General features: G+C 36.7%; 1 protein-coding gene across 1 annotated transcript; it reads right to left on the minus strand.

Annotated features, from left to right (window-relative positions):
• Window positions 1-728: 728 nt before the first annotated feature.
• LOC145494041 (protein tyrosine phosphatase type IVA 1-like) lies at window positions 729-6,741 on the minus strand. The gene is made up of 6 exons (XM_081473502.1): window positions 6,635-6,741; window positions 6,033-6,375; window positions 5,866-5,958; window positions 2,948-3,078; window positions 2,125-2,199; window positions 729-1,298 (listed from the first exon to the last, which is right to left on the minus strand). The coding sequence occupies exons 2-6, from the start codon at window positions 6,183-6,185 to the stop codon at window positions 1,193-1,195; spliced, it is 558 nt and encodes a 185-aa protein (XP_081329628.1). The 5' UTR covers window positions 6,186-6,375; window positions 6,635-6,741; the 3' UTR covers window positions 729-1,192.
• Between the last annotated feature and the right edge of the window lie 4,228 nt (window positions 6,742-10,969).

The following is a 10,969-nucleotide window of genomic DNA, read 5'->3' on the forward strand; positions in this document are numbered from 1 at the left end:
GCTGTACAATCATGTTGTCTTCTAGTCTTAAATTCTCATAATCTAATAAATAACTCAGGAAAAATAATTCAAACTATTATGTAATACTGAGCATAACGAAATTAGATATTCTCAGCTTGGAACTGAAGGAAAAAATAGTGGCACTGCACTTTGCAATAATGCAAAGCCTCAAAGTTAAAAACCTACCTGTAACAGCTACACATTATACTGCTGTCAATCATAATAATTATTATGGCAATACGTAAATGAAATAAGCCCGTAAAAAAAATAATCAAATAACTGTATTGCCAGTAATCACCAATCTCAACTTACATGTAGAGATGAGCTTTTTTCAATTCATTAAGGTCATTTTTTTTTTGTTCTGATGTTTTGATGACATCTGACAGACAGCAAAGTAAAATGCAACTGTTAATTGGCAGTTTACTATTGAAAGATGCAGTGATCTAAACGTCCATTCAGCACTGCAATTTACACAAGTCTCTGTGGAAGAATTAGCCTTTTTCTTAGCTGATTAGATCATACACTGTCATAACCTGACAGCCTATAATAAACTGTCGTGGAGAACAAGAAATTGGTGACTAGGCACACCCTGGGTGGAGGATTGAATCAGTTGATAACTGCTGCTAAACATGTTTTAATTTACAAGCTGACAGTTACTACATGTCTTCTCTATAAAAATTTATTTACTTGCCAAGTATGAGAAAAAAGAAAACAGTTCACACTAGATGTTCATCCAATTTTATCAAATTTATTGACCATGTTCTGTTTTATGAAATTCCCCTGCTTTATTATGATTTTTTTGCCTTACATTCCTGTATTATTGAACCTGTCACAAAGCTTCGTAGATGCGGCTGTTTTTGCTCCTAGAACAGAGCTGCCTCCATCAGCTCGCCTAAAATAATAATTTGAGTCTCACGTGGCAACCATCTTCTCTGTGTTCGTCGAATTATTATATAAAAAAAAAAAAATGGACAAAGAAAAGAAATTCATTGCTTTCACTGTTCTAACTACATAGACATCTGGTCACTTAGACAGAAAAAACATCTGCTGCTATTTAAAAGGCTCTTCAGAATTCCATAGTCAAGCCCTAAAAATAACTTATCCAGAAATCTTCCCTTACAATAAAACACGTACATTAATTAATTGACAGCATTTTTACTTCTTGTTGTCAAGGTTAAATGCTGCCTGTGCCTTACTGGATGCAACAATTGGCTCCTCCTTTCTCCCTAAGCAGTTTTGAAGGCTTGTACTGCTCAAGATAACTTAGTTGTTTAGCATTAATTGCCCCTCGTCTTCTCCTGCAAAATTAAGAAGAGAGAGAGAGAAATGATAGAACTGAATTACATACATGTACATGTACATGTAGATAAAGCAAACAAGTGGTCCATACTACTGGAGCTTATCCCAGTTTCTGTAGCATGAAGCAACCAGGAGTACGTGTGTTCCTACTCCCTCTGGGAAGGGATTCTTTTCCACTGCCTAAAAAGGCTTAATACTCAGATTACATGTATGGCTAAACTTATGAAAGCCACATTAGACTTTGCACCAAAACAGCCATATGCAGGGCTGTCATTAAGGGTCATACAGTAACCCGTAACAACTGTTACAGCTGAGTATGCTTGATATTCCTTTGATGCTACGAGCAAAATTGCCCATTGTTGATATAATTCAACCACAAAGTAGCAAGTTTGCTAGCCTGCGTGGCAGGCCATAGAAGGGGAGGGAAGGGTCAAAATGAGTGTGGAGGATAGAGCACGCTTCAAGGATGGATGCTCACGTGCTTCATGCTCTCATTTTTCCCCTTGCCCTCCCCTTCAGACACCTGCCACACAATTAAAGCTACAAGTTTGCTAGAGGTGTGGAGAACAAGGCTACTGGCAACTACAGCCCTGCATATGCACTACATTGTATGACTTCACAACTCCAAAAGGCCTTAATCACTCCATGCAATGAAAAATAATAATAACAATAATAAAAAATGGAGAGAGGAGAGCAAGAAAGGGAAGATAAGAAAGTCGAGGGAAAAAAAGAGCAACATTCCTTTTAATTTTTATATTTTCTACCTTGATGCTTGATTTCTTTAACAATGTTTTTATAAATCCAGACATATACATGTACATGTACCTTCTGATAAATTCCACAGCATCTTCATACTTCATTCCACTTTCAATAAGAGCCAGTGCTACAAGGACTGGTGCTCTGTGTACAATAAATAAAATCCATGTGTCACCTTTACTATTTACAGGGTTGTCATATAGTTTGAAGTACAGTGTGGGTGGCTTTGTTGTTGAAAGCCAACTTATTTGCCATCTATTTCTGTTGAATCAGATAAATATCTCAGTGGAGTTGCTGCCCAAGATTGTGAAGTACATGTAGATGTTGATTTTTGCTATTTATTGGCCTCTTTTGACAAAGCTGATACAACAGTAAATGATAAGAATTTTCTTGTTGCTTGCAAGAATCAAATATGCATGTACATGTAAGTATACATGTACATGTGGATGCATATGCAAACTGTTTCCAAGTCAAATACACCTGAGTGATTTCTTCGTATAAAAGTAATGGATAATGGATATCAGGAATTCAGACCATTTTTCAGTGACAATTCGTGATCAAGGTAGCACTCAGGGTGCCTGGTAAATGCTGTTCAAAGACCTAGAAAATGTATTTAGTACTTGGAAAATATTCAAAGTGTACCTAAAGATAATTAGATCTAATTACTAGTCTGTGTCCAAAGAAATATTAAAAAAGTCACTCAGAGCAAAAATCTCTTGAAAACATCGAGATGAATTGGCAAGTCAGTACCTGCACAGTTGTGGGTATTAGTCTTGTTTACATTTGTACATGTGTATGTATTTAATCTCATGCTGACAGACTGAGAAAACAGAGAGCAGTTGCTTATCTCAAGGTCTAGTATATATTGTCAGCAAAAAGGAACCAAACTAACCTGCCAAGGCCTGCCACACAATGCACAGCAATGCAAGATCCTGGTTTTTCTTTAAACTTCTTTTTTAGCAACTGCAGCCAGCCCTCGACTACTTCTTTAGGTGGTGCTGCACCATCATCAAAGGCCCAGTCCTGCAGAAAATCAAAACAACTGGTCACAAACACACGTTTGCACGGAACTTGCAAATTTGCTTTAACTTACATGTACATATCAACCACTCGTCAACACAAATACAAATATAATACTGTAAATATCATAACTATTGACTTGAAAATCCCCTGCCCTTGATTCTAAAGTTCAGGTGCCACCCTTGAATATGTGCAATACGAAAGATGAAAAACTAACAGGCATTTTAAAGAATACATTTAAGTACCGCATTCCTAAAGAATGTTGCTTTGCTCTTTGCTAAGTAATGCTCATTCATTTTGCTTATTCATTTCTGCTTATTTCATTCTTACTGATTTCTTTAATAACTGACACCTTAAAACATCGAAAAATCTAATTAACATTGTAGTGCTTTTTACAAGTAAAAGGACATGAGAATATTGGGGGAAGCTGAAAAAGTGTAGAGAAAAATCAAAAGCAATTCTCAAGTGTTTTTCTCTACTTTCCAATCCATCACTTCCTTGAATTGGTCCTTATGATTTAAATAATGAAAACTTTGTACGACTTCCTGTTTAGAAAACCAACAATTATGCTGTGAGGAAATCCCTTTGCATGTCAGAAAATTCATGTAAATTGGCATCATTCCAAAGCTTTGTACTCTCAGACAATGTGCTTCATGTAAAATGACATGCTTTATGCACAGCAGATACCAAAACAAAATACTTCAAAAGAGTGAAGGGTAAAATATTTCTCCCTATCTGTATTCATGACAACAAAAATGCACTATTGCAAAAGTTTTGCCTTTTTTCCAAAAATGAACAGTTTTTAAATCTTTTCAAACATCACATAAGCAGATGTCAATGAAATCCTTGTGGGGAACCATTTCAATGAAATCTATCAATCAGTTCTTTCAAGTGGCCCTGTTTGTTTTCACAGCCAAACCCAGGAGTTTCATTGCCAATTTCAGCAGGAAGACAATAGGTTTTCACAGGCAGTCAAAATTTGTTGAACTGAACTTCCTTTTAAGAAAAACCTTCCTCTAGATGGTCAGACCAGACAGGCAATATCAACCTCACAGTCAGTTAATTTCCCTGGTGCCTGGCCCTTAATGGAATCAAAATCCATCATTGTCATTTAGATACATGTATGACTGGATTAATGAAAACCATGTCAAAACTTTGAACAAAATCACCCATGTGCACTTTGATTTCATGACTCCTAAATGCCATAAAATCACTCCAAGGGATAAAAAAAAAGAGAGTGTGAGAGAGAGAGAGAGCTGCAAGAAAAAGAAGATAAGAGAATGGAGGAAAAAAAGAAGACTGAATCAATTCCTTTTAGTTTTACATGTATATCATCTCCCTTGCTTGAGCAGAACAGGATTTCTTCAACACTGTTCTCACAAAATACCCAGACAAATATTATTATTTATAGGAGAGCAGTTTAGCAGTCCTGTCGAGAGTGCTATAGTCTACTTTTCAATCTTCCCCAATTGAAAATTTGATAAATATTTTGCAAATGTTATAATTGGCAGCTTGGTATGTAAAAGGCTGACACAGTGATAATTTCCGCATTAAACTTAACGTTAGCAAATAACAACTTCCGTTAAACAGGAGGAAGCATGAAAAGAATGTTTGGATTTTTTTTTCTTTTTTTATAAACATGACGATCTTGAGGCAAAAACCACATCTACTGTAAACACAATGCACATCTGCTTGATATGTGCAGTAATGTGGTAGTGCAAAACATCAAAAACTTCCTTATATGTTAATATCGAAGCAGTTTAAATACATTAGACAGTTTGTAAACCATGATTGGGTATACTAGAAAAACCAGAAAATAAATTTCAGTGGTTCACAAGACTGTAGGATAACTCTGTTTAGAAACTGGTACTGTGGTACTTGTAGCTAGTAAGTAAAGTCACAAAGTGCTACATTCAAAAACAGATTCCTTTTAGCTTTAAATTTTCGCGTTTAATTACGCTCGAATAGCTAATAATAAATATTTAGGTCACAAGACTATCACAAGTGCTTGTACAGTAAATGAACTATTGCCCATGTTTAAAACCGAATTATCCTGTGAAATGTCATCAACGAATATGAACGCAGAACTCGTTATTATAGAGCTTTCAAAATCGAGAAAGTAAACGAATCGATCGACAGTTTCCCCGGCCTTATAACAGCCGGCATGTAAATCTTGTTTGACAACTCTTTTACCATGTTTTGCAAGTCTGTTGTCCGAAGCCGGTAAAGCAGGTTTGCGAAAATGATCGATTACAAAATACTAAATTTTTGGAGGCAAACATCCAAAAGAACCTTCCAGAAACACGGGGGAAATTACTAGAAATTGAGCTAGCGAGTTGTACAAGGAAAAAAACACATATATCGTGTCAAAAGCTACGAAAAATGTGACAGTGTGCCGGTGGCGATCCCACAGACTTCAAATATGCCAACACTTCAGTTTCGATTTAAATAGGGGTTGTTCGTTTCATCTGATGTTCATTTCGGTGCAAATTCGAGAGGCATTCAATGGGGATATTTATAGAAATGATCGAGTACAGGGAAAACCATAAGAGATCAGAATAACTAAGTAGGATTTTACCGCCAACATTAAACAAACTCCAGAAATTAGCATTGCAAACGCATGAGAACACGAAAATCAAAGACAAAATGGCCACGCCGACTCAGCGCAATCGATTACTTCCCCCACAAAATCGTATCTATTCCTATGCCAATATTTCTTTCGCTTCCAAATTTAGGTTCAATACCGCGTCTAAAAATGAAACATTAAGGAATCAATTTAACTTAGCTTACCAAAACATCTATTCCTTGCTTCTTCAATAAATCCACGCTGTACGTCGGTTCGCACACCCTCACAACAATATGAGCGTCGTATTTCTTGAGATCCTGAAAGAAAACGCATCGTTCTGTCAGTTTCACTTCGGTGAGAAGACCGTTTAACCTCTGGGAAAGGCATTTACCTCTAAATAACGTGGCAAAGTCGCGTCCGTGGGACGATCTGTGATCAAAAACTTCATGTTCTTATGCTCCACCATAACAGGGCCAGGTCCATGTAAGGATCTCCCTTGGTTATTAGGTACTCGGGTTCCAGAAGGCATTTTCATGTCTGTCATTAATTCTATTTCTTACAAATTTGATTTCTACCAAGGTTCAGTAAAATTCGCTGTTCCTAGCCGTGCTTTAAGTGATGTAGGTTAACCCATTCAACGGAAACTCGCCAGCGCCTCACTCGTGTTGTGCCTGACACCAATCTCCACTGTCGATGATGAACTCCATAAAAGTGTGTGCGCGACTGCCGTAGACCTGTGAAAACCGAAACAGATTTGAGTCTGTTAAATGAGAACACGCTCCTCGTTAACGCGTTTGAACTCAGTCCCAAGAATCGAGGGAGTCTCGTGAGAGCCTAAGCCTTGGCAAAGGGAGACGTCGACCGGTTGATGAATAAATTCGTTAGTAAAGAAAGGGTTGCTATCGATGCGAACGACGAAACTAGCTCTTGCACTGACATGCGAATCGCCAAGCCATTCTGTGACCAAGCACACTTGAATAAACCTTAACTTACAAGATTGAATCTCCACATTGAAATCTTGCTGCACTACTGAACTCTTCTTCCACACGGAAGGCAAACAGAAGTAAGGGACTACACGCCGTGGCAAGGAAATATTTTAAGCAGTTGCACAATTTGAGTGACTCGTGACGTAATGCAAATTAGGCGCATGCGTCATGAGTCGCGCGCGGGAGTTGGTCCGCGCGCGATGCCAGGTTTTAAAACCTGGTTTTCCCTTTTAGGGAGTTGTTTTTTCACTCCTTTTAAATTCATTTAAAAAATATGGGTTAATCAAATTTGAGCTTTACTTTACGTCAAGATCTTTCAACGCTAATAAACGAATACATTATTATTATCCTTTTTTTTTACTTCAAACGCCACGTATAGCCTCGCTTTAACACAAAATATCACTAAAGCACGCCGCGCCTTCTCAACATGTTTATTGTACCTGTGCGGTAAAACGTAATCTTCAGATCTCGCAAGGCTTACCTCACTCTCAAGGAAAATATGAATCTAAATTGTAAAGTTTTCAATGGAAGGTGAATTACATTGTTTTAATTTCTATTGTATAAACGTGATTCTTTCTGTAAAAATTCATGATTAGAAGCCTACTAGACACGCCTGAAAAAAGAAACACACATATATATTTGTTCTTTTACAATTTTACTTCAGGGAGTCGGAAATGAAGAGCTTTATTTGTTCATATTTATTTATTTTACCATTAAGTAGCTTATGGTTCTCCAAACGTTGATTTATTTTCAGTAAATCGAAAAAAAAAAAAAACATAGAAAACTTTATAAATAAATTAGAGGTCCAATAATTAGTTCACTTTTGTTCGTCGAAAATTTCTACTCCACTGTTTTGCAATTCTTATTAGTTTAAGTCGGAACAATGACAATAATCGGCTTTCTCTGATATCGTGCAGCTTGGTGCGATTACAGCAGTGAAATATAATATGTGCTACTTATACAACAATAGTAACACTACATCGCCACACAGTGTGAGCTAAAGCGGATACTGTCGGTGTTTACAAACTGAAAGCAGCCTTTTTAGGAAATATGTTTCCATTACGCACTTGTTTGAAATAAAGTACCACGTTTACAACAAGAGAAAGCCTCCCCAGACAAGTCACTGATCTCGTATAACAGATGATGTCTTGTTTGTCAGTATTGCAGGCTACTGGCGATTAATTTGGCAAAGCCCTTTTTTAGGAGCTACGTCAAGGCTTGTGCATCTTGAAAAGTTTCACCTAAATTTTTCAAGTTCGCCGTTTGTAATATCCGTGTTAATCTTCTCCTACCTTAATCGTCCTTGTTCCTTTATGGTTTACTGATTATTAACTCTTTGGTGCTTTTCTATCTTAGTAAACTACTATTTTCAGGTTTCCAAAATAACTCAAAATACCGTGACTGAGCTGCTTTAAACCAGCTTTTCAAACTTTTCATTATCAGTTTGTTCAGGTCCGCTACAGTCAATGAACTATAAACATCTTTCTGTGGTACTGTACGTTGACATCATACACGTGCCATCCATCTTCATGAACACCGTGCTCGAATTAATTAACATCATCGAGAGACTATGACCATAGTCTATCGGACCATAGTCTCTTGATATCATTCGTAATATCGTGAATTTTCACTCGTCAAATGTAATTTTAACTCTTTTAAATATTCGTGGTGGAAGTACAACCTTCAAAATAATCCTATCACGCATTGTCTACAAGTTTTTTTATTTTTTTATTTTATTTTATTTTTTTTTAAATAAAAAATAAAAAACAAACAAAACCTGGAAATTGAAGTATAAAACGTCTCATTCTTATCATCGATATCATTTCGATATACCAGTGATTGCATGAATGACACTGCTTTCCACAGATCTCCCCTCGTCGAGTGTTGTAATGTACCGGAACTCATCAAATATCAAACACTCTAGTAATAGATGGAACCGGAAATCAGAGGATCGAGTAACAGACGGGGAATCTCTAAGATGGCGGAAATTGTTTAAAAGGAAATTGTTTAAAAGTGTTCCTTCCCCTTTTGACTCTTGAGATTCTTCGTTTTAGAGATCCCCCACTGATTTCAGAGATTCCCTATTTTGGAGAACCCTTACCGGTTGCGTATTCGATACCAACAAGGAGGCCGCATGTAAATATGTAACAACAAATAATAACTAGAAAGGTGTCATTAAACATCTCCTTATTAATTTATAGGCGTTCAGTGAATCTCCGATTGGGTAAATGTTGACCAATAGTAGTGTTTATATAATCAATTAATTACGTCAGCTCAGACTGAACAGAATTAACCATAGCCGACGCTGCAGACTTGTTTCTTTTGGAGAAAATTCTTATTTCATTATTATTATTTATTTATTTTATGCTTTCTAACTCGGTTTTCTGAGCCATATAAACAATAACTCCTCATTGCACATTAGAATACCGCTAATTAGTGACAACATTTGAAAAATGCGTTCACGTTAAGAAATATATCGTGTAAACGAGGGGAGCTCTTAATTTAAATATTGATATTAAAATAACAATTCCGTTGATGCATTTATAATTTTAACAAATTAAATACTCTTGAAGTTTAATTGGAATTGGTAGTGGTATAACCCCCGGAGAGACTCTTCGTCCACTGTTTCCAAATTGAATTGCAATTGGGAGTTAAAGAAAAACAAGAGAAGGCGGAGAAAACACCTCGGAGCAAGGCGAGAACTAACTATAAACTCAACCCACTTAGGATGTACGCCGGGTTTACGAGTAAGGACTTTGTGCTACCACGGTATTCTATAGGCTTCCTCCATTAAAGCTTTACTGACTACTTACGAATCGAAAGTAATGGCGTTTTAGATCCATGGAAGCCGTCAACTATGATGAAAACATTCTTTTGAGCTTAGTTATTTGATCAACCTCGTTCCCAGGGCCTTTCCCTGTGATTTCAAAGGGTAAAGCCCTGGGAAAGAGATTGTTATTTGATGATGTTTCCGGGTCCGGAATAAGTATTAAAGCAACCACAAAGACAAAACTAAACAAAACAAGACTGTTGATGTTCGACCAAACAATTGACGGATCTACAAGGTAAAGATTCAGTTAATAAACGCCTCCACTAGAATGCCTGGAGAAAATACGATGGTCAGGCTGGCCTGGGTTTTAGGATCGAAATTGCACACACAACAGGTACAAATCCATTCAGGAGGAGGGTTGGGAACAGAACTCCTGGCCCCCTCAACCTTCTTGAGTTTTAAATTTCTGTACAACACCTTGTAACTAGCAGATTCCACCCAAATTTGGAAAAAACCGTGATTGTTAATATATGGTTGCCATAGAAACTTCAAGGTTTGCAAGTCGCAAAGCTTGATAGTTTTTACGTAGACATTGAAGGTTGTATATTGTTAACGCAGCGCCATCGATAGCACTTTCCGCTTCCTCCTTCCACCCCAGCGGTCTGCATGGCTTAATAAAGTTTATCAGTCTACAAGCAACAAGTGAATTAAGTTGATGATGACTATGTGCAGTATTCTTCGCTCAGTACACATTCTTTTTGACAGAGTCGAGTATAGTGAGTCATTGCTTTTAAGCAATGGAAAAATCTACGCTTTGCATAGGCGCCAAATTCGTTCCCAAGGCGATTTTCCTTTAGAAATTAAAAAACAAAACCTCTGAGAACGAGGCTCCATAGGTACACGTACAAATACATTAACAACTGTTGGACAAGTATGGTGACCCATTAGGGCCATAGAGTTTTTATATCTTTCCTGTTGTTGTTGTTGTTGTTGTTGTTGTTTTCTTAATTTTAGTTGTTTTTTTTTTTCCTTTTATTTTCCGTTTCTTCTTTTTTCTTTTTATTCTTTCTTTTTTTTTATTTTATCTATCTGGTTTTGAAAATTTTCTACTGTAATTATCTTGCAAAAAAAGAAAAAGAAAATAAAAACAAAATAAAATAAAAAGTCACAATAAAAAAAGACGATTTTTTTACTTAGAAATTACGGTCATTCCTCACATTTGCATTGCGCATCCTTACTGCGCATAATTTATGGCGTCAAAAGCGCGCGCTTGTGCACGCGCATATTGAAAACATGACGGATTTGCCTTAATACTGAGCTCTTTCAGTTGAAAAATGGCTCTAGCTCACCAACGAGCATGGGCACCCCAATTTTTTTTCCAGTCGTTGTAATCAACTAATCATAAGCTTTGCGCGAGAAAAGACTGATCTAATTTCTATTGCTGAAAATTGAATAAATAAGAAAAATAGTAAATACACTGTGGTCTTTTCTATTTTGCAGTCGGTAACCACGTCAAGAAATTTGGTTCAAATTTTTAATCAAGGATTTAGCTTTCTGTCTGAATCAAAATTA

Source organism: Orbicella franksi, chromosome 8 (assembly GCF_964199315.1).
Source record: "Orbicella franksi chromosome 8, jaOrbFran1.1, whole genome shotgun sequence".
Classification (NCBI taxonomy): domain Eukaryota; kingdom Metazoa; phylum Cnidaria; class Anthozoa; order Scleractinia; family Merulinidae; genus Orbicella; species Orbicella franksi.